Genomic DNA, 25,235 nt, shown 5'->3' on the forward strand with positions numbered 1-25,235 from the left:
CACACAATGTAGTTTTTGTGTTAAAGCCACACCCCTAATTACACAGGCCAATCCCCTTCTAGTCCCCCACATTTACTCCCACACACACTTTTTCAGCCCACTTAAAACCCTATGTGCCCATCTTTGTGGCGTGCCCCAAAGTCACAGAGGGGCACACTTATGAGAGACTAGCATAGCGTTTGCACCATGCAATGTGGTACATGTGTGACACAAACCTCTAGGTCAGATTTTTTAAGTCACACAAATCCACTTTGTGTGGCTCTGAGTGGCTTCATAATACTAGAGTAACACAACGCAGCACAAATCGCCACGTTGCGTTATTCTGCCCTGGAAATGCATTCCATGGGTGCTGCGTGGGTATTCCCACTCAACATCCATGGATTTTGACACATTCCCAAATTTTGCAAGAACTTGTAAACCTCGGAATGTGCTAAAACATTACGCCTTCCCAGGGGAGGCGTGATGAGGAGGCATAATGATGCATGATGAGGATAAATATCTCAATTTTTTCTTGTTTGTTCCTCTTTCAATGTGTGCTGCATTTTGCATCACACATAGAAAGAAGAATATGCCTCCCAGCATTGGTTTTGTGCAGGAAGGTGCCCCTTTCTCCACCAAAACAATCCAGCATGCAACAAAGGCACCTTTGCATCAAGGTGCAAGGCTGCCTGCTTTGGCGCTAGGCAGCCAAAAAGGCACCAGCGCATGAGAAAGGACAGGAATGCACCGCAGTGCCTTAAATATGGGGCATTCCTGCCCTTTCCCTGTCACGCAGTGCAGTGCAGCACGGTGACTGGCTGCGCTGCGTGACTTCTTCATAAATGAGCCGCGGGCTTTGCTCTGCGGCTCACACCTGGGTTGCCGATCACCTACAAGAGGTGAAAGCTGCCCGAGCCAGCACTGCTAGTGAGTGTCTGTGGAGAGCTACTGACATTTACTTTAGATACTCAAATCGCTGCTTACATGTAACGCATGGGGGTTTGTTATCCCCATTCTCATGTATTCAGCCTAATGTCATTTGACTCTGTTCTCATTATCTGACCCCTATTTCCTGGCATCATCTCCTATCTTTTTTCATGTCCAGGGCGTAAGGCAAGCCTCTGTAGCGCAAAGGGGCTCTCCATCCATTAGGGGGCACCAAGCAGCCCCAGGTTTATAAATATATGTGAGATATGGGAGACCCAGGGGTCCCTGACTGCATTCTGCAGGGGGGCCTATCATTTCACGTTCTGCCACTGCTTACGTATCACGTGTTGGTATATACTCTTTGCTTTTCAAACCTTACTGCTGCATGCTGAATATTTAAACTATTGATTGCTTCATTCCCCATCCACGTCCTGCTTCTGTGCATAGTTTCAACACTGCATACCAGGCAGATCTCTGGTGATTCCCTTTAATACTAGTCACCTGCTCTCTCCTATTTCCAAAATTATAGCATATCCTGACTACACTCTTCTGAGGAGGTGAAGCCCCCCTCCCTTGCCTTACCTTCTTATCCTCTTATTTAATGCATTTGTTTCTGTAACTTAACTTACATACCTTTAGTGCATAGACTATGCCAGCAAATACACATTGTATTTATGTATATTTGGCTCATCTTTCAACAATCCAATTTGCAGCCATTATCCTACTCCCCACTACAGTCTCAGCTCATCTTAAGGAGCTTTTGTCAGAGCGCTACATCACCAGGTGGCAATTAGTGACTTGGCTTCTCTGAGCTCTAGGTATCTTAGGAGATGTAAGGTACTCCATTGTGTCCCCAATCTCTCTCCTCATCCCCACCCCGCCCTCCCACAATACATTTTTCTCTATGATCTATGTTATGTAAGCATGCATTGATTAACTGTGAAACTTAGTGCTTAACCACCTGGTTATATAAATAAATATCTGATACACAACCTGGGATATTGCCATAATGGTAAGGTATTTCTACTCCTCTACCAAGATTCCTCAACTCTTTGCTTTCATTTTAGCACACTACACTCATTTGATTTTAGTTTGTCTGTGTGATAGTATTTTAAATTGATGTATATGAATCCTTTTTGTTGCCCTTCTCTGAACTTGTAGTCACCACTCTATGATCTCCTATAGAAAAGTGAACTCAAAGCTAGTAAACGTATACATTCTCCAGTGGATCTTATTCATTGTGGTGTCTAGAAATACATAAAATACAGTCTATTTTTAGGTCGAGGGACCGTTAAGCTGCGAAGCAGCTTCCGGTCCGGAGAATTAATGTTAGTTAGTAGGGCTTCAGAACCCGCCTCCCTGCTCTGTCTCTCCACCATTGGCTGGCTTCCTAAACGGAGGCCAGCCATTGGAGGAGAGAGCCGTCCCTGCAAAGAAGCCCCGTCTTTTTCGGATTTGGAGGCGTAAGTTTTGCTGTTCTTTAGACAGTGATGTCGTCCGTCACTCAGCACAGCAAAACACGCCCCCAAATCCGAAAAATGTGTAAGCTTTGTGGCCGCCATTGTTGCCCAGCCGGCGCCGAGTACTATGATGCAGCGCACATGCTCCGGCACAAACGGCGGATAGGGCTTCCGCCCAGCGCCTCGGAGCCCAGCTGCAGTCTTTTCCGCCCACACGCGATACAAGGAGAAGCAAGTTGCTCCTGCCGCTTCCTTGCACACACGCTGTGCTGATTCAGAGGCTATCGGCTCCTGCCGTAAACTAGAGCCGCTTCCTCTGCTCTGGCGCGGACACGGGCAGTCAGGTAAGTTTTCTTGTTTTTTTAAAATGTATGTTTAACCCCCGCGCGAGTCCCGTCCCCCCTCCCCGCGCGAGTCCCGTCGCCCCTCCCCCCCTCCCTGCGAGAGTCCCGTCCCCCCTCCTCCCCCTCCCCGCGAGAGTCCCGTCCCCCCTCCCGCGAGTATTGTGAGGCGCGACTGGACATCCATCCTCTTGTACACGTTCTAGTATGGCTCCTGCACTCCGTGCCAGCCCTCCAGGACACTGCGATTCTGTGTTGCCCAGTGCCTCTTCTCCTGCTCCCCATCACAGTGTTACCCCCTGCTCACCAGTGTGCCGGTGCTATCCAGTGCTTAGCACCGGCACTTATTTTTCAGCCCCGGGTCTACAGTCTGCACATCGTCACATATGAAAGATGATGTGATGACAAGATGTTTATAATTATGTGACTCTGAATCGGCGCGCGCAGAGTGCCAGTGTGCTCCGGTTGACTTGAGCCAGTGAGTCATTGTTGTGAATGTGAGCCGGTCCGGATTCCGGAGCAAAGCAATTGCAGGCAGCTCAGCATTCCTTAATCATAATGATACTTTCAGTGACATGGCGTCATCATGGCGCCCGCGGCATCGCGAGGGCACGGCCCTTAGTTGAGTGAACTGCGACTGTTGCCGGTGGTGGGCGGACTCGGGAGCAGTACTGGGCGGGAGTGAAGACATTGATTGGGTATTTGGTTGTGCGCGCTGCGTCCAGATTTTTTTCTGCTTGCTTGCCAATGCCACGCCCCACACCCGGCACACCCGCGCCCACGAGTCAGAGCCTAAGCCAGTCCGACCACGTTGAGGGACAGGCAGCCCGCCTATCAGTTAATAAAAGCAGTGCCTCGCAGACCCATCCGACCACGACGAGGAGTGCGTAAGTACTAGGTAACTGCCAGTCAGTCAGACATCATGACATGCTGAGCTCCTGCCTGGGCTCAGCAGGCCGCCACTGGCAGAGGTTATGTTGTTAAAGAAGGCTCGGCCCTGCGCCTTAAAGTATCCGCACTGCACTCTGCCTGGGCTGGGCTGGCCTGGCCTGGCTGGCTTGGCCAAGTAGCGGCCGCCGACGCTGGACACATTATCACGATAATAGGGCCAGGGGCAAGGCCGGCCGGTGTTAAAAGTTAAAGGCCCTGCCTGCCTTTCAACTTAGTAGTAATTTATGGTTATCCCCCAGTCCCCTCCTAAACGTTTACTACTGCTTAACAGTGGTGGCTTAGCCTTAGTGGCTATCTGGGCCTCTGTTCTGAGTGCCTGTGTGCTTTGGTTGAGGCCTGCCTCCCGCCTGGGTTAAGTTATAAAATACCAGTGAGTATGCCCACTGGATGTTGTAGGGGCTGTGTGTGTGCGGCAGGCAGCGCAGCGTGCTGAGATTTTTTTCCGATTGCCACCATGCATGCACCACCAGGCCCCAGCACTCCCGGGCCGTACCCCCCCCCCCTCACGAGCCATCAGCCGACGATATTGAGGCCAGGCCAGGTTTGAGGCAGGGCAGACAGGCAGCAGTAGCGATACCAGACAGAGTCTATAATACGGTAATAAATATAGGCATATACCCGGACGACTCGGATATAATTATAATAACCAAAAGGTCCGTAACTGTAAGTAACAGTGCCACCAAGGACTATGGGTCCGGTTACCTTAGATGATGATTCTCTAAGAGTCGTCCTTGTGTCCTCTTCAACACATTAAAGTAAAAATACAGGCGTTCATGTTCAAACACAGGCACACAGTCTCCCTTGAGGCCTCAATTGAGCAGCATGCAGTTGCATTGCAAGTTGTAGTTTTAAGTGAGAAAACACGTGTTCCCACACGTGCTACAAGGTGGAATTGCTAGAGATTGTGTTTTTAATTGAAATGGAAACCCCACAAGTGTTGCCCCCACAAGTCTGTTCAGAGCCTGTCCATCGACTCTGAACTGTTCCTGGAAACAATTCCATTTCTGCCCCTGATATCCAATCTCTCTGCTCGCGAGAATATCTGCTGTCTTGGGACAGGAAGGGTACACCCGGTGCTGATGAACTTGCACATTAGAACCAAGGCTGTGCCATGCCTGCTGGCGGTGCTTGGGGGGCTGAGAGTGGTGTCCCCCCTGAAGGGTCGGTCTGTCGTCTGTTGTCTGTAGTAGGTCAGATTTTAGGCAGTCAGAGACCCCGTCTTGGCTGCAGTGTGTCGCCTGTAGTGTCTATCTGATATTGTGTGTCAGTTGTAGTGTGTGGGATGTAGTGTGTCGGCTGTAGTGTGTCGTGTATTATGTGACAGATATACTGTGTTGCATATACTGTATAGTGTGTTAGTTGTAGGATATGATCTGTAGTGTGGCAGTGAGAGTGTTAACTGGCTGTAGTTTCAGTCTGGAGTGTGTAAACGGTAATGTCTAAGGTGTGGAGTGTGGACGAGTGTGGCAGGTGAAGTATTTTGCTGTTGTGTTGCGTGTGTAGGGCACACACTCTAGCACCTCAGCTGCAGGATGTGGAATTTGATGCCTTCATTAGGATGGGGGTAAGATGGGGTTGAACTATTTGGGATACTAATGAGTTGCCTTTATTTGGGAAGTGAGGAAGTACTAAAAATGAGCAGCGAGGGTTTCCATATCATAATTTAGGGTGGAAACATTTTGTACACTTTTATAATTCCCCCTTGGAAATAACATCTATCTCATCCACCTGAAATGGGTGACAGGCGGAGCCGGCCCTGCTTGACTTTGATCCTGTGACCTACAAATTACACAATGATTTCGGGAGTGGGCGCAGTAACCTATCTCCCAGTTGACACGTTTTCAAACTAACCCTGGAAGCTCTGCATTTGACTGGTCTATGTCCGTCCGTGAATAGTCAAGGCAGTTCACATTCCCGTACAGGACAGTCACTGCAGACATTTACAGTGCAATCCGTTGAATGCCTTGCCAACCTCTCGATAAGTGCTGCCTGTCAGGAACCCTGACACATTCATGCCTATTGTTCTTGCCTATTGCTTTTCCCATTGCATTTTTTATTTGTATGCACTAGTAAGGACATTTTCAAAACTCTCCTCCTGACACCCTGGCTGTCAAGAGCAGAGCGCTAAGCAATGAGGCCCATTCGCGTTCTCATACTTTAGTGACTCTGGTGCAAAGAAGGGGAGGCTGTGGGCAGCACAGATGGGACATTTTGGTCCTGTGTTGTAAGTCACGGGCAGGAGTCAGAAAGCCTAGGATGCGATTGACCCGTCACTTCCGCTCCCTATGTTGTGAAGACCAGAGGCCACTTAGTGTGGGCAGCGACTACTGTTGCCCCTTCTCAAGTGATTATCGCGGCATGGGGTCCGGGGTGAGGCATCATCACTCTAGATTGAAATCAAACAATAATCACACCCACACACGCAGCCCCTTAACCTTGGGGGATTTGGGGTTGTTAAGTTTCCCATGGTGGAGCGGGGGTAATAGCATAACACAATAAATGATTTCAATGACAGATTTGCTCTCCATCCATTACTTTTCAGGACAGCACTGAGGTGATGGGCTGCAAGCCTTATCTTGCAAGGACCTTCACACCGAGTTGGTGGCCTAGGCCCACAGTTTACCGGTTTAGGGCATGGGGCTGTAGCCACTGGTCTCACATCATGCGGATCTTTTGGCAGCCTGTTGTGCGTGTGTGTGGGGGGGAGGGATCCTTTCATTTGGCAATGTAAATGACAATGCTATTTATGATTTAAAAAAAAAATGTCATGAGCAATGCCAATAGCTCTACCTTTAATAATGCCGAGACCATTGTATTGTAAATGCTTGTTATAAATTGGTGTCAGATTTTTTTAGCGCCTTGACGCTTTCTTCTTCAGTTTTTTTGGTGCTGTTTAAATGCTTTATTCTGGTTCCTTTGTAAAAACCTTATTGTTCACAGCCACAGCTACCCAGGGTTGAGCTGAAGTATTGACAAAAGAAACCTAAGGGTCCTAAAGGGGTTGATAAGTGAATTACACAGTGAGTTTGCACAACCACACCACTTACTACACCCCTCACAGCTGGACACCAGAGATATAAATTTGCCAGGGATGCTGCAAACTGAGTGCCACAGAAGAGCAATACGGTTGCTCTTCTGTGGAAGAGGAAGAGGAAGAGGTGTGGCGCTGCAGCTTGGGCGACTGACTCCGGAATCTGGGGATCACGGTTCGATACCCGGCGGCAGATTAGCCCAGCACCATGTGACTCTGGGCAATAGCTTGCTTAGTCTACCCGACGGCGCCTAGAGACCCTTCGGATGATTGTGCGCTTTACAAATGTGGATTATTATTACTTGTTTCTGCTGTGCACGTTTTAGATTTGACTTCACAATTCCCCCACATCACAATTTTTGATTCTTGCCTACGAGACAGCTTTTAGCATCCTGTAGGAAAAGCCTATTGTGGACCACAGTCCATTATGCGGGATGAGAAAGGTAGGGGGCATCTCTAAAACCGGTGTAATTAGGAGCATGACTTAAAACATGTGAACTACAATCCTGTGCTTTACACAGCATGCTGTCTGACAGGCATTTGGGTGTCTGAGTTTTCTGGCATTGCTTTCAGACATATCATACAAACATATGCATAAAACAAACCAGACCCTTATCTTTGTGAGTGCTTGTTAGCATTTTGATATGAATTAGTAACAGTGATTATTTTTTAGAGTTGGTAATTACAAATTATACTTATTTGACCATCACTATGTGCGCATTGGGTAGAGGCCAAGGATTGGATGATCATGTAATCTGAACACTGCCATGGTCCACTGACTCACACTGCTGTCATCCTCAGCTCCAGAGATCTCAATCATGGCTCATTAAGCACAATTACCCACAGTCAGAACTCACCTGGACACCTTGATGCATCTCATCTCAAGTGTCACTGACAAGCACTGGAAAATCCAATTGCTCAGCCTTTTCAAGCTCAGGCCTCTTGGCTTTCCCAGTCGTTAGTGCAGTCAATTTCAATTCTGATACAGAACTGCACTAAAGCAAAAGTAGTTTACACACATTAACAATTCATGGCCCTTACCTACGTAAAATATGCAAAGCATACACAGTAACATACTGCTAAAACCATTGGCAAAGCCAATTGGCCCCAAAGGTGTTATATTTTGTTGTTATCCAACGAAACAACAACACAACCCTCAACGCGTCACTCGAATCTCCAGGCCGCAGTTTTTTTGCTCAAAAATCTTCCCCATGAAGAAAAGGTCTCTAGCTCGTAATGCATGGGAACCCGCAATTGATTGTGAATTAAAGTAATTGCTGAAAGCACTTATGTAACATATGATTCAAACCTGCCACGAAAATTACATTGCACATGAATTGTGAAAACAAATGAAGTGTGAACAAAAACTGATGAGACACTCACTTTTGCTGGATCAGTACAGAATATAAAGAACAGCTAGGTAATGTATCTCTGTGGTGCCCAGCCTTTTGGCTTACCAACTTCCGGGGAACTTTTTTACAGGAGTTGGTAATGTGTGCTACCTAACAGTGTGTGGGAGGAGGAACGTTCCGACCACTGAGAAATAATCCCTTACAATCTATTAAAACTGTCTACAATCACTTGGTGTGATTGATTGAGGAGAGAAGTTTTCGGTTGTCGGTCTGATGCTATGTGTTAAAAGGACCGCTGAACTGCTCACGATGCTTCAAATGAGGTAGAATTATACGCATAGCCCTCTAAAACTGCAGTAATTCTGTTCTGAGCCTCTTTAACCCCATAGTTCCTATCCGGTGCTCCATTAGTGAAAAAAAAAATAAACTTAGATACCCAAATTATTTTTTTTTCGGTGCCAACCACTGGGGGTGCTGAATGCCAGGATTGCTGCATACCAAGCATTAATACTTTTGATTCCACTTCATGCCTCTTCCTTCTCCCACCCTACACTTTCTATCGCTTTACTTTCCTTTGGAAGGTTCAGTTTTAGCCCAAATTTCTATCTTTGTCACTGTTTCCCTGACTTTCTCCTCCTCCTACTTTCTTCTTTTTTTCTTTCCCTCTCTTGCCCAGGGCAAGATGATGAAACAAAACAAGTACCCCAATAATGAGGCAGTGCGGCCCTCCTGCACCCACGGCTTGGGCTCATTGAGCGCGTGTTGGCATTAGCCGGCATGGGCAAACCAGTGACTCAGCAGCAAATTATTGAATAACTGCAAAGAAAAAAGCTATGCAGATCAAGCCTTACCTTTTTTGACTGGTGTCTGCGTAGGTTCCAACTTTCCTATCAAACTGCTTTGTCTTTCGAACGATCTCTTCACGTCCGCGACTGTAGGCGATTTCTCCTCCTCTCCATTCTTCTTATTGTCATCCTTCTCATCTTGGACAGGGAACACCTCCTCGGATTTCTCTGCCCTTTTTTTAGTAGTATCCTGGAGCTCATCTTCATGTGGCCTTCGACTCAACTCAGGAACATAAATCCGGCATGTTTGTGAGGTCTCCGACTTCTCTGGGGTCTTGCTAGAGACGCCTACAATCATGTCTGGGATGCCTTGGGGGGCTTTGGGTAGGGCTGCTGAACTCCTGAAATGGTGCATCACTGTGTTGGTGTAGGACTGAGTGACTTGTCCTGTCATCTGCATTTGTTCATCAACATCTTCGATTCGCTCCTGAGAAAAAGTTGTGCAGTTTGAGTCCGCAAGGGCATTTGACTCGCTCACGTGTTCTTCAGTTTGTTCAGGCTCAGTCACTTCAGTTGCACATTTGGAAGCTTGATGAAAGTTGCCCGACTGGTTCATGCTCTCACTTCTTTGCTCCAGGGCAGGTTGCTTGCTGTTTTCTGTATGTAGATCCTCATGCTGTTTGTCTAGTGCATGCTCTTCCCCACTGCCGGCTTCCCCAACTTCGTCTCCTCCAAGGTGCATGGTGCTGTGAAAAATTTGCTTGCTGAATGCAGTCTGCAGGTTCATGGTTAGTTTGCTGGCTTGTCTGCTTTCCACACTACTCTCTGAGTCAGAGCGGCTTATTTGCCTTGTTATGGCTCCCTGCAGATGTGTTATCACGGTGTCTAGGCCTGCTTGATCGCCTTGTTTTCCCTTCTCTTCCTGATAGCCTTCCTCCAGTTGACCTTGCCAGCTGTACTCCGTGACTGGGCCGCCTTGAGCTATGTCTGCAGAGTGGTCGACCTTATGCTGTGAAGACTGGTGTTGTGTATCGCTTTCTGGATCTGATGCGTTGAATCCACTCTCCTCAATTCTGTAAATGATAGGGTGCACCTTTCGGCTTCTTGTGTCCTCCTGCGAACGTTGACTTCCAAGTTTGACCCGTAGGACCCTAACAGGGACCTCTGTTTCCAGGCATTCATCGAGGGTGTCCTCAAGGCCCAGGGCATCTCCTTGAGACCCTGCTGCACCTGCCATCTCACTCAGACCGTTGTCTTCCTGTGTTGGGCTCATATCAGAGCTGTGTGTCAATGCATGCACATTGTAGACATCCTCACTCACGGCATGTATTCCTCTTTCCAGTTCCAGTTCCTCCAGCCCAGCCTGCCTCCTGTGCCATAAAATATATTCTTCATGCTTCCTCCGTGCTCTTTTCAAGCCCTCCGGATTACCTCGTCCTTTCAGTTTACCTTTCTTGTCTGGCAAACATTCCAGGTTCTCTGTTGCAGTCACTTCCTTTCCGGACCAATCCATACTTAGGCATCGGATGGGCTGTTCTGAAGCTGAATTGTCAGTGTTTCCGGCGCTGGACGCCGAAGCCAACTGCAAAAAGTGTTTTTCCTTTACCCTCGAGTCAGGGAACCTAAGTGTAGAGGCATGATCAGTCAGTTTGCCCAAATTAGCCGGTTACCTCGCAGCTGCTGTTTATCCGAAGCGCATTCCTAATCAGTCCATGCAGTTATCTGCAGGTGGGCGGGTCTGCCGTTCGCTGTCGGACTGCGCTTTGATCCCCGGTGCGCATGGGTCCAGTGCCCGGGCTGGCTCCGCCGCTTTCCGTAGTTGGTAAGGTTTGGTCTCCTGGGATCAGCCGCGCGGTGCCACCTCCCCCCGGGCTTCACGAGTGCCTTGTAAACCTTTCATTAGTTGGCTGGTTGTCAGCATCGGCAGGAGGGGGTGGCAGCCGTAGTGGCATTGACCGGGGGAGTTGCCGGTCGCGAGCCCTGCGCGTGAGTGACGCTCGGCGCGTGGAGCCCGCCGCAGAGCCGGCGACGCACAGGGGAGAGACCTCGTACCTCGGGAGTGTGCAGGAACACGCTGCTGTGTCATCCATTACAGACTCGAGAAAATATTTAAGAGATAAACAATGTGAAGCATCAGGCACAGAAATACATTTTCGGGAAGACAGGCAGTACCAGGGATCGTGCTAAAATACAGGCACGTTTGGAAGAACATCAGAACAAGAATCCTCGTGCTCTCCTCGAGGCATCCTCTGAATAACCTTTCCAAAGGGAGGAGATAAAACATCCCTCAAGACAGGGCACAGTGTAACGACGGCGCTCTGCATTTACTCCCGCCTGCATGGCTTTATTGGCCATATGACAGTAGTACCAATCATTGCCAACTTCTACTTTTCACCTCTATTCAGCAGTCCATCGCCTGACCTGCCTCAAAATCAGAGCTGATGCATTCGCCGGGGCTGTGGAGTGCACTCTATACAACAACATTCAGGGGCTCACTTACAAGAGGCCTGCGCCGCCGGAGTGCCACTTTCCTTGAGGCTCCGGTGCCCACGCCTCTCAATTATATCTATGAGGCGACTTAATGACACTCTGCGTGGCTTTGCATGGCCTCATAGATATGGAGTAAAGGAGTAATGGAGGAAAGGCAGCATTGCCGTACTCTGCCTTAAGGAGACGTTCCATCAGGGGCGGCTCCTGTGTAATGGCGGAGGAGCATTGCCCCACACCCCTACCAGCAGATGATAAATAAAATGATAATAACACAATATTATTGTCATTTTATTTATGCTGTCTGTCTGAGCCCCTCAATAAGTATGGGCACTGCCGGGCTTATTAGGGAGGAGGAATAGAGTGCACTTATAAGTGCGCATGTGTGTTTGGCCTACCATCCTAAGCCAGCCAAACACACATGCCCACTATGTTTCTCCTCTGTTACACAGCGGGGTTGGAGAAAAGGCACAGGCTCTAATGCACCATCTGAGCGGCAAACGTAGTGGCTCAGACTAATCCCGGCGCTGCTCTCATGTGAGAGCAGAGTCTGGATTGGGTATAGAGCCTGTGCCCAGAGGGCCCATCGACATCCTGCCAACGGGAGAAGCAGTGAGGCAGGCGGGATTAGAGCAGCAAGTAAGTCTTTTTTAATTTAATTTTATTCCCCCCCCAACATGCCACGCTCTCCACCGACGGCCGCCTTACCTCTTTATGTACCCAACACCCATGATTTTTATCACTGCTCCAGATTTCCAAAATCAAATAAACCTGGGGCAGTGGCAAGACCTTATGCTTCCCAAGAGCTGGCACAACAAGGAGAAATGTTTTCATATCTCCTTGTTTTTGCCTCTTTTCATGTGTGGTGCTGCTGCACACATAGAACGAGAAATACGCCTCCATGCACAAAAGCAATCCTGCCAACCAAACAAACACCTTTGCACCATGGTGCAATGGTGTCTACGTTGCCTGAAAATTGTGCGCCGGCTCTGACTGCACCTTATCTTGTAATACAGTGCATTCCTGCCCTTTTGAATTGATGTAGGCCAGCCCAGCAAAAAGTCTTGCTGCACTGCCCTATGCCAATTCTTTGTAACTGAGGCCCCCGGTTTATAAAAGGAGCAAGTGGTAAGTTTGCCTTGTATAAAAGTGTATTAGAAAATCAAAGAAGTACACTTTGACCTTCGCTAGCCAAGTTGAATCATCAGGAGCTGAAAGATAAAAGGTGAATTTTGCCAAAGAGAAACACAATTCCCATCTGTATTTCTGAGATTTATCAAACCAATGGTTGTAAACATCCCCAAAAAGTATACATGACTATCAGAAAAGTACAACAATTACAGACCCACCCTGCACGAAGACCCATAATCTGTTCAGAATACATCATCACTGAACAGGACACCTAGCCACACACCACTATATACGGGTATTAGTGCTTTAACACCGCCGGGACACTCTTTGGAGTAGCCGTGCGCTATATAAATACCCCCATAACATAACATAACTTCTAGCCAAAAACCAGCTACAACACACACAAAACTCAAAAGAACAACAAGCAAGGTGCATGGGCACACACAAGAACACCCTGCATCGAAAACAGTTTTGCCTTAACTGTGCCTTTCTTTCAGCAATGGCATAGCATGAACATTGTCCCGATCTACTATCTGCCCACGTGGCCTGGGGCCAAACCTTAACACAGTGCCCTCAGGATGCTTCTTCTATTCTGGAAAGCTGTGATAAACAGCCCCTGTTTCCTTGTATTAAAAAATGAAGTTCAGGGAAAGAGAAAATCTGGCTTCTGATTCTATGTAGTGGTCTGACCATACAAACTGCTTTGTTATTATTGAAGGCGGAAGGATTGCTTGCAAGTAAAAATCTATAAATATATGTTATTAGGGGAGAGTCGGGGCCTGGAAAGTGTGGGCCCTGGGAGGTAATGCCCTCTCTGCTCCTAGTGATGTTGTAGATCAGACTGAAGGCATCCTCTAAATAAACTTTCCAAAGGGACAAGATAAAGTATCCCTCAAGACAGGGCACAGTGTAACGACTGTGCTCTGTATTTACTCCTGCATTGCTTTATTGGCCACATTACAGTTGTACAAACCAATGCCAGCTACCACCTTTCACCTCTACTCAAACGTCCATCGCCTGACCTGCCCCAAATCAGAGCTGATGCATTTGCCGGGGAGCAGAGTGCACTCTATACAACAATATTCAGGGGCTCATTTACAAGAGGCCTGCGCCGCCGCAGCATCACTTTTTTTGAGGCTCTGGTGCCGCAGGCGTCTTAATTATATCTATGCGGCCACGCACAGCCACCCTGCGTGGCTTTGCAAGGCCTCATAGGTATGGAGGAAGGCAAGGAAGTGGAAAGCGATGTATTGCCTTACTCTGCGTCAAGGAGACGTTCCAAGGGTGTTGTGGTGGGTGTTCCCACACAACAGTGTAAACACGTTTTTCCCTTGGCTCAGTTCAATAGCTATTAAAGCCCAAATACTAATCTTGGACACAAGCAACTAGAAGTTAAATCATAAACATGGCAACATTCTTTGTATGAAAATATATAAAATATTTTATTAAAACAATTGTCAATACCGGACCATATGGACACAACACTTCATAAAAATAGAGTTGAAGAAGACTCTATACGTAAATTATAAAAACATCATCACATAATTGTATTAATAAACATGAATGAAACATGTGTATACAACATTAATCAAACAATTAATCAAAAGGAAGACCTACTCAAGTTCAATAAAGACATAAAGGAAAGATGTTTGGGGGAGAGAAACAAAACAAACACAGACAATCACAATTTGTCATTAAATGTTGCACATTAAATATCCGATCTGACTCAAACCCAGACCCGACTTGTTCTCGATGTTCTTGGGGCGAGTTTGGTTGTTTAATTGTGCACTAGTATGCGTCGACGCGTTTCGATGGTCTTTTTAGATGAATGCCATCTTTATCAAGACTTGTAAATCTTGTTTATTGCTCTCCTATAATGGCACTGGATGGTTGCCTTTGTACATAGATCCTGTTGGTAAATATATTTGAGTAAATATATGGCATGAAGTTACATATTATTTTCACTATGAACATTTCTTTAATCACACTCAACATTAGTTAGCTCTTGTTGTCGGCGTGTGCCATTTCTGTTTCACATTTATGCTATACGCGAGGTTAACAAACATTAGTCAGCTACACCTTGTTATTCTAACACACCTGCATCATTTTTGGGCACATACTTTTAGGAAACATGCTATCATCACAACTTATTTATCCTACCAGTATGTGGGCTTCTGTTGTTAAAATTTCCCAACAACTGTCAAAAATGGGACCCACCATATTTATAGATAATAAGGGTGTGGACCAATGCTTGTGCAGTACCCTATATCTCCTCCCACTCTATGTTTAGAGGCGGGGCAAAAGGGTTAATTACCTTAAATCATCTTTCTTATGAGATATACAGCTTTAAGCATCTTATTATGATGGATAGTACTCGTGGACGGACTTGGTCTGCAAAGATATAAGATGACGAAATTGAACTCTAGTATTCTATTTTTAGTCCAGGATTAATTTTATTGTTTGAGGTGTATAGATTACCTGAAAATTATATCACCTTCGAGAATAATTGGTCCTGGTCAAAAATTCTTGATCTTGAATCAGGAGATATGGAGGCATAAATACGGTCACACCTACACAGTAAATATAGGTATTATTATAAAAGAGTATTATCCTTGATTCTACTCTAATTGTAGGACCTCTTAGTCACTATTACATTGCATGCACAAGAGTACCTCAAATATTGTTGTCCTAAGCTTGGTACTTCCGTTCCTTTCTGCTTACTGTTCACTGAATGATGGGATTCCCCCTCTTTTTTACTTCATGTCCTAGAGTGGAAATTGATTGTCGTGTAAATAGGATACCGCTACTCTATTGCATTTCCTAATAAGGAACTAACAGAAGGTACTGCCTTACCTATTGGTAACAAGTAAAGAGTCTTGGGATCGGGTGGTTATAACAATGAAGGGCGCCGTATTTCCTCGTCGGGTTAGCCTGGCGTACCCTGGGGGTAATGGAAATGGGAGAGAGTAGTTAGTTTACTCTCCCGTTCAACAATTCTAAGGGCTCCCAGGGTTGTGGAACCTTACCTGTAGCTTTGTTTCACCTCTCGTCCCGCCCGTCCGTATCACGTCTGTCTTGCTCTCTGTCTTCAGAGAAAGTGTTAGTTCTCGTGGACGGTAGGGGTCTTTTTAACCTATGTTTCTGGCAGATGATTGGCTGATATTTCATTTGTAACAGCTGTGTTGTATTCACGTCAAGGCGGGATCGTGTCGAAACGCGGGTTAGATTACTATAATAATTAGGAAATGCAATAGAGTAGCGGTATCCTATTTACACAACAATCAATTTCCACTCTAGGACATGAAGTAAAAAAGAGGGGGAATCCCATCATTCAGCGAACAGTAAGCAGAAAGTAACGGAAGTACCAAGCTTAGGACAACAATATTTGAGGTACTCTTGTGCATGCAATGTAATAGTGACTAAGAGGTCCTACAATTAAAGTAGAATCAAGGATAATACTCTTTTATAATAATACCTATATTTACTGTGTAGGTGTGACCGTATTTATGCCTCCATATCTCCTGATTCAAGATCAAGAATTTTTGACCAGGACCAATTATTCTCGAAGGTGATATAATTTTCAGGTAATCTATCACCTCAAACAATAAAATTAATCCAGGACTAAAAATAGAATACTAGAGTTCAATTTCGTCATCTTATATCTTTGCAGACCAAGTCCGTCCACGAGTACTATCCATCATAATAAGATGCTTAAAGCTGTATATCTCATAAGAAAGATGATTTAAGGTAATTAACCCTTTTGCCCCGCCTCTAAACATAGAGTGGGAGGAGATATAGGGTACTGCACAAGCATTGGTCCACACCCTTATTATCTATAAATACGGTGGGTCCCATTTTTGACAGTTGTTGGGAAATTTTAACAACAGAAGCCCACATACTGGTAGGACGAATAAGTTGTGATGATAGCATGTTTCCTAAAAGTATGTGCCCAAAAATGATGCAGGGGTGTTATAATAACAAGGTGTAGCTGACTAATGTTTGTTAACCTCGCGTATAGCATAAATGTGAAACAGAAATGGCACACGCCGACAACAAGAGCTAACTAATGTTGAGCGTGATTAAAGAAATGTTCATAGTGAAAATAATATGTAACCTCATGCCATATATTTACTCAAATATATTTACCAACAGGATCTATGTACAAAGGCAACCATCCAGTGCCATTATAGGAGAGCAATAAACAAGATTTACAAGTCTTGATAAAGATGGCATTCATCTAAAAAGACCATTGAAACGCGTCGACGCATACTAGTGCACAATTAAACAACCAAACTCGCTCCAAGAACATCGAGAACAAGTCGGGTCTGGGTTTGAGTCAGATCGGATATTTAATGTGCAACATTTAATGACAAATTGTGATTGTCTGTGTTTGTTTTGTTTCTCTCCCCCAAACATCTTTCCTTTATGTCTTTATTGAACTTGAATAGGTCTTCCTTTTGATTAATTGTTTGATTAATGTTGTATACACATGTTTCATTCATGTTTTTTAATACAATTATGTGATGATGTTTTTATAATTTATGTATAGAGTCTTCTTCAACTCTATTTTTATGAAATGTTGTGTCCATATGGTCCGGTATTGACAATTGTTTTAATAAAATATTTTATATATTTTCATACAAAGAATGTTGCCATGTTTATGATTTAACTTCTAGTTGCTTGTGTCCAAGATTAGTATTTGGGCTTTAATAGCTATTGAACTGAGCCAAGGGAAAAACGTGTTTACACTGTGTGACAGTACTCTATTCCCCTGGTTTTAAGGGGTCTCTCTCAAAAATCCTAATAGTTCCCACACAACACCCATAGTTTTTGGCACTGCCCCACATTTTAAAAATCACCTAAACCTGGGGCAGCACCAAAACCTTACGCCTCCCTTGAGCAGGCGTAATGAGGAGAAATGTTTTAATTCCTCCTCATTTTTGCCTCTTTCCATGTGTGCTACATTTTACCTTTGTGACAGAACGCTAAGTAGCGACCTGCACACGTGCTCTAGAAGCAAGGGCGTATTGTAACAAGATTTGAGGGGCGTGAACCTCAAATGTCCGAACTAAAAAAGCAGTGAACTGCAGGGTGGAGGAGTGAGATGACCAAGGATCGGGATGGATAGTTTCCATGAGGAACAGGGTCAATACTGATTTGTATTAGGTGGGCTTCAATTTAGAGTGACACAGTGGGTGAAAAACAATGGATTGGAATGCAACCCGAGCGATTGCCACTGGTTATACTAATTGCGAGCATTTATCCCATCACCCTATCACCTTTTGGGTATTTGATTGTCAATTGTATGCATGGGAAACTGAGACTGGCAAAGCTTTCCAACACTCCTACTGTCCATTTTTGTGAATTCCAAAAAATAGTACGTTTTCACCCGTTCAAGAAGTAGTTCTATAGGAGCAGAGTTACTGTTTTTTGGTAGACTAGTAAGTATATCTTTTTAACTTTCCACTCCAAAAAATGAACAAGTTGAAAGTTCTTAGTGACAAGAAAATGGACACAGACATTACAGACCCGACTCAGGGCCCACAGACCCAACTATCAAGCCATGAATGCATTTGGGGGGTATCACACCTCAAACAACTCCCTGAAGCTATGACTCTGCCTGTTCCACCTGAGCCTGTTAGTTCACCCTGGCAAATCACAACTAGGGTCACATACCATACAACGGCCCGGAGTACCTGCACTGGGATCAATTCTTTTAAATGCATGGTAACTGCATGCACTCTTCTATGTCTCTACTATGAGAAGCCTACATTGAGTTTTCAAATTGGTGCATGTATGCATGGTTACATTTTCCATCCTTGTCTTTTACAAATCATTTTATCAAGTGGCTGATGGCCCATTTACTAAGCCTGAGTTGCAAATAGAGATGGGACAAAAGGAAATTAATAGGGCAAGCCAGAGCTGATGCAAGAGTCTGGCTTGGCTCTAAAAGTCCACGCACGACCTAAGCCATGCAAATGTTTGGCATGTATAGTGTGTAGCAAACATAATATAAAAATATAATACAGACTCTTTAAAATTCAGAACGTGTATTTCTTTAACATGACCGTAGGAACATTAATGGCTCGCCCCCCAATGTAAATGCCATTAATGAACTAAGATGCATGTCAGTAGTTATGTAAACTCTAAACGTCAACCAGATTGTTATTACAGACGGAGGAACCTTATAGTCTATTAAATCAAACATAAGAGGTGCATGTACAGTTTACATCTTGAACGTAAGTATTTAAAAGCGCGGTCAAATGTTATACTAAAGCAAAAGGAGGCTCTGTGAAATAAAGTGTTTGCCTAGAATCACACAATTTGGATAAGCAGGGAAGCTGGTATTCATTCCAGGTACATGTTCTGGTAGTAAAACTCTCAAATTCGTTTTGCACTACAGTGAGGCCTACCTCTCCCATAGGATAAGATTGGGTTACCTGATTACATTTAAAAAGTGTTTTTTTGTTTTTTTAAGAGCACGTATGAATGTCACGTTTGGTGTCTGTGGGAATTGTAATTTAAAGTCCTCTTCAATGGAACTCTTCAACATCATCAGCAGTTCTCCAAACCTCCCAGCGAAGCCACTGACATCACACCATCCCAGAACCTCTGCAACAAACTCATCTTGACAATTTGAATGAACAGACTCCAGAAACCACTCTCCCCTCTAGCAGCGACAGCCAGCCCACCATCACCACCTGGACACCGGTCACCACTGTAAACACCACCTCGACCATGAAAAACACCCACTCAGGAGCCCCCACAGACCCTTGCCCGATGCACATCTTCCACAGAGCTGCCACCACCATCGTGCGCCAACTCTGCTGCACCATCAAGGACACCTTCGAAGCAGGCATCTTCCCCGAACACTGGAAGCGGGCTGAGGTCAAGCCCCTCCTCAAGAAACCCTCAGCCGACCCAACAGACCTGAAAAACTACAGGCCCATCTCTCTCCTTCCCTTTGCAGCCAAAGTCTCTGAAAGATTTGTCAACACACAACTACTCACCTTCATCAAAGAGAACGCCATACTCAACGCTTTCCAATCCAGATTCTGAAGCAACCACAGCACCGAGACCGCACTCCTCGCCGCCACCGACGACAACCGCATGCTACTCGACCAGGGATACACCGCGGCCCACATCCTGCTAGACCTCTCCACTGCCTTAGACACAGTCTCCCACTGCACTGTGGCAACCAGACTCCACAAAGCCGGCATACAAGGACTCGCCCTTGACTGGATCCGCTCTTTCCTCACTGGCAGAACCCAACGGATTGGGCTCCTACCCTTCCTCTCCGAGCCCACAGAGATCAACTGCGGAGTACCTCAGGAATCCTGACTCAGCCCCACGCTCTTCAACATCTACATGGCCACCCTCGACGCCATCATAAGAGAGCATGGGCTCAGCATAGAATCCTATGTCGACAACACTAAGCTCATCCTCTCCCTCACGAAGAACCCCAAAGACACCAGACTCAGCCTCCAAGAATGAATGAAATACGTTGCTGCCTAGATGAGCGACAGCTGCCTAAAACTCAACTTGGAGAAGACAGAGGTCCCTGTCCTTGGACTCTACCCTTACGCGTGGGACAGCTCCTGGTGGCCCTCCGTCCTCGGAAACCCATCCACCCAACGAACCACGCCCGGAACCTCAGCATCATGCTAGACTCCTCCCTCACCATGACCCGCCAGATGAATGCCATCGCCTCCACTTGTTTCAACTCATTCTGCATCCTCCGCAAGACCTTCAAGTGGATCCCACCCGAGGCCAGAAAGGCCGTTACTCACTACCTCATCACCAGCAGACTGGAATACAGAAACGCCATCTATGCAGGAATCAACAAATCCCTTCTACAGAATCTCCAGACGATCCAAAACACTGCTGCCAGACTCGTCTTCGGCACCCCATGACACTAGCACATGACCCAACACCTGCAAGACCTTCAATGGCTCCCCGTTGGAAAGAGAATAACCTTCAAGCTACTCACCCACGCGTACAAATCCCTCCACAACATTGGACCCAAATACCTCAGCGAAAGAATCTCTTTCCACGCACCCAAAAGAAACCTCAGCTCCGCCGACCTTGCCTTAGCAATGAGCCCACGCATCCGCGAAACCAGAGCTGGCAGAAGAGCTTTCTCCCACATCGCAACCAAAGCCTGGAACGAACTCCCAGTCAACATCAGACACCCCCCAATCCTGCACTCCTTCAGGAAGAGCCTCAAAACCTGGCTTTTCGGCCAACCCTGAACTGCACCCCTCCTCCCCCAGCGCCTTGAGACCCTCACTGGTGAGTAGCACGCTTCACAATTCCCTGATTGATTGATTGAGAAAGTTGGCATTTTCTTGTCTTAACGATTTGGTGCCTGCAGCCTGTTTCTGGGTCACATGACTAGGTGAAGTGGGCAGTGTGTATTCCTCTGAGACAGTATCACAAAGGGGGGGATGCTAGGAGATGGCATGATGGGCCACCCTGACTTGATGGAAGGTTCAAGCTGTCACCTACCACACTTGCACTTCAAAGAAGCTCCCTTAGCCCATACACAAAGAACTTCATACTAGGCTTTTGCAACTCCATGTATCCTGGGACTTGGGCAGCGAGGAAAGAAATTCTAGAACCAGATGCACCAGATGCACCATGGCACAAGGGTGCATGCTTGGGCGCTAGGCAACCACAAGTGCACCAGCGCAAGGAGAGAGCAGAAATGTGCCATAATATGGTAAATATGGCACATTCCAGTCATCTCCATTTGGCGCAGCGCAGCAAGTTGTCTTGCTGTGTTGCACAGCATCAAGGTTCAATAAATCTGGCATTAGATTTTAGACAGTCTTGGAAAGATGTCTATGCTTTGAATTCTTAGGAGATCTGAATTAGCACATACTATTGCTGATATCACTTTCGTGGGCTCAAGAAACAAGCATATTAAGGAAAAATACAGTACCGAAGTTAATGGTTATATCTCCCTACAGGTCATATCAAAGTGGATCTGCTGTTGAAATATTGTGGACCACTAACTTTGGTTCTGCATTTTTCCTTAATATGCACGTTATTTGAGCAGAAGTGATATTTTAAGATCCAGATGAATACCAATACACCTCCCATGAAGGACTAGTTGGCACAAACAGGTTGACCAATGATACACTAAAGCAGGGTTAGATGACCGCTCCAGTATCTCTTCACTTTTTTAATCCTGACTCAGGCATGCAAGAATAACATTGTACACCTTCTCTTGAGTCAGTTTTAATCACTACCATCACATTTTTTATCCCATTTTCCATGCTCTGCTAGCCTCACCACCCTTAATGTTTCCATACAGCTTCCACCATATATCAACACATCTGAAGAGCTCCTCCTTCTTAGAGAGGGAGTTGTAGCCCGCACCGTGATCTGCTGTCATGGTGCAAGAAGAATCCCAATGATGAATCATGCCACCTCTGGTTTGTGAGGGATTTCGTCCTTAAAAAGGAATAGTTTTGCTCTGCTAGGTTTCTGATTTTCATTTAGACCTGGGTGTTTCTTCTTGTGTAAGATATATTAGTTGGGAGTTAACACCCCCAGGTCCTTAAATCTCCCCTGGCCATCTTTTTGTGTTTACTTGTATGTGTAGTTTGGTTTTATATTGCATAGGCTTGGGACTACTTTTTTGGAACACACTCACTCTTTCGCTGACTTACTGACTGAGTTACCAAGATGGCTAAACATACAGGGCTGTCATTTGATTATTTCATGGTTCAATCCATTCTCACCAACCCAAGCCTACTTCACACATGGATTTCCCAGACTCTGACCGAATCAGATGATTGGACCAAATTGATCAATCTTAGGAAATCACAAATCCTTCACAGGGCAGTGATGAATGAATATCTAAGGCACAACTGTACACCAATGGGCTTGATAGATACTGATACACCAAGATTGTTTCTTGGTGATAAGGTGTAAAGAAAAGACTGGTCTCATATTGCTTGGCTTTGCACCAGGGACTGGCTCATCCTGATCATCAGCCCTGCCAAGCAGGTTGCAGATGCAATCCTAGTAGAGACACACCTAAAGATTATTGAGGCCGCGAACCTGCATACAAAACGGATGGAAGACACCACTAAAACAGCCGAAAACCACAAAGACTGCTTACTAACATCCAAAATGCATACATTCAAGAAGGACCTGGCTCCGTTCTCATTAGAGAAGGGGTATCCACACAGAAGCAATATTTACACTCCATCATGCATGAATCAAAAAGAGAAAGGCTCGAGAGCGCAAAAGCGGACACACAAAATCTCTCCTCAGACACAGATGAGTGATCAGCCAGCTCTGATTCAGGATCCCATGGGTCCAACCACTCTATTTATTAATTTATTTTTTTATATAGCGCACTATGATCCGAAGGCGTCTAGGCGCTAGCCTGGCGGAAACAAATCACAACTGCCACATAAAAAAGAACACAGAAGATTAGATGGAAAAGAGCCAAGTTTTTAAATCTTTTCTAAAAGGCAAAAGATCTTGAGCTGATTTCAGATGAGTGGGAAGTGCATTCCACCACCTGGCCGTAATGAGATGAAAGCTTTTCCCTCCCCATCTCTTTAGACGGTAGTTGGGAATCTTGACATTATTGGCCAATGAGGAACGAAGAGTCCTAGAGGGTAGATACCATTGAAAAAGATTCTGCAAAGACTCCGAGCCAGTACCATGTAAAGCCTTGAAGGCGATGCACAGGGCTTTAAAGCGTATTCGCTTTATAATAGGCAGCCAATGTAATTCATTTAAGGCATGTTTTGCAGAAGAAAAACGGGAAAGTCCGAACAAAAGGCGGGCCGCTGCATTTTGGAGAACCTGTAACTTAGCAGTCACAGATTTGCAAGCGCCCACCAACAGCCCGTTACAGTAATCCAACTTGGACATTACCAGCGCTGCCATCACTGTTCTTTGTTGATCAACTGGAATAAAAGGAAACACTTTTAGAAGAATACGAAGGGTGTAATAAGTAGAGGATGTCAACATGTTTATGTGTTGAGAGAAACCAGGAGAGGAATCAATGATGACACCAAGGATTTTAGCCTTTACTAAGGGAAGTGGGGTGGGGCCAAGCTCGGTGGGCCACCAGTCACCAGACCACATTGAGGCGCCCTTTCCGAAAATTAATACCTCAGTCTTATTAGAGTTCAGCTTTAAACAATTAGTATCCATCCAGCTGCTGACATCACTCATACATTTTTGAAAATTAGAAGCTGACTCAGAAATATTACTGGAGACAGACACAATGATCTGTGTATCGTCAGCGTAGGAAACTAAATTAAAGCCATCACTTCTTATTAAGTTAGCAAGGGGGGCTACATAAACGTTAAAAAGAGTAGGGCTTAGGGAAGAGCCCTGGGGAACCCCACAAGGAAGTCTAAACTCTTCAGACTTAAACCCTCCCACTTCAACGTACTGACGCCTGTGGGTCAAGAAGGAAATCAGCAGAGCAAGAGCAGTGCCATCAACACCTGCTGCTTGAAGACGATGGGAAAAGAAGATCATGATCCACAGGGTCGAAGGCAGCCGACAAATCAAGGAGAATCAATACAGCAGTACCTCCTGATTCGACAGCCTTCCTAACATCCTCAATGGCAGTAATGAGAGCCAGCTCAGTACTGTGAGATGTTCTAAATCCAAATTGAGAGGGATCTAGTTTACAATTTTTCTCGAGATGGAGGGAGAGGTGAGAATTCATGTGTTTTTCCAAAGCCTTAGCGGGTAGGGGGAGGCGAGCAATAGGACGATAATTACCTGTCTCTGCTTTATCCAGATTGGATTTTTTTAAAAGTGGTAGGATCGAGGTCTGTTTCCAAGCTAAAGGAAACACACCATGTTCCACAGCCAAATTCAAAACTGGAGTAAGTTGCTGTGATATCAATTCTGCAGCTATGCCAATCACCCTGGGAGGACAGGGATCCAGGGGGGAGCCAGATTTTATCGTAGCTTGCAGGTTATAAGTTTGCTCAGTTGATAGTGTGGCAAACTCATTAAAAATAGGGCCAGTTTCAGTATGATTAAGGCCTCGGGAGGGAAGAGGCATTAAGACAGTTAGGTCTGTGTCGGATTTTTGTAAATTTGAAGGACCTTGACGAGAAAAGGTATCGAAGATATCGGATACTTTCTTACGAAATGCTAAAGCCAGTTCATTACACAACTGCTGATCTATTGAGTTATCTTCGATAATTGGGGCATTACTCAACTTAAGCACCGTGGCAAAGAGTTCCTTTGAATTATTCTTTGTCTGAGTTATCCTTTCCGTAAAATAATCTAATTTAGCGTGTTTAATCAGGACTTTATATTCAATCACACATTTTTTATAAGATTCTTTGTCGCAATCTTTATAGAATTTACGCCAGCGCCTCTCCGCTGCATGACAATGTCTTCTAGAGGTTCTGATTTCTTCCGAGAACCAAGGTTCGATAGATACGAGTCTGCAATTCTTGCACTTTTTTAGGGGGACTGCTATATGTACCGCATTTTTTAACCAATCATGAAAATGCAGTGATGCAGATTCAGCGTCATCAGCCCCTAAAGGTAGGGTAGAAGTTAAGTGTGAAAGAAACAGCTCCTTGTCCAATTGGTTCCAGGCTTAACAACTAGGGGCGATTTTGCTCTTATGTCCCCTAGATTCAGTAGGTTGTAAGAGGGTAAAGGATACAGCCTGATGGTCAGACCAATGAAGACTCAAAAGCTCCCGAAATTCAAGCCGGGAGGAGTCGGTAAAAACTGCGTCTAATAGGTGACCAGCTAAATGAGTAGACCCTTGTACTTTTTGT

General features: G+C 45.6%; 1 protein-coding gene across 1 annotated transcript in view; it reads right to left on the bottom strand.

Annotated features, from left to right (window-relative positions):
- Positions 1-10,860, bottom strand: part of LOC147659582 (coronin-1C) — a 525,938-nt gene extending 515,078 nt beyond the window's left edge. The window contains exon 1 of the mRNA XM_086951627.1: positions 8,893-10,860. Within this exon, the coding sequence (XP_086807753.1) occupies positions 8,893-10,339 (1,447 nt within the window). The 5' untranslated portion in view covers positions 10,340-10,860. The remainder of the gene's footprint in view (positions 1-8,892) is intronic.
- Positions 10,861-25,235: the final 14,375 nt, after the last annotated feature.

Source organism: Lissotriton vulgaris, unplaced genomic scaffold (assembly GCF_964263255.1).
Source record: "Lissotriton vulgaris unplaced genomic scaffold, aLisVul1.2 SCAFFOLD_475, whole genome shotgun sequence".
In the NCBI taxonomy this organism is placed as follows: domain Eukaryota; kingdom Metazoa; phylum Chordata; class Amphibia; order Caudata; family Salamandridae; genus Lissotriton; species Lissotriton vulgaris.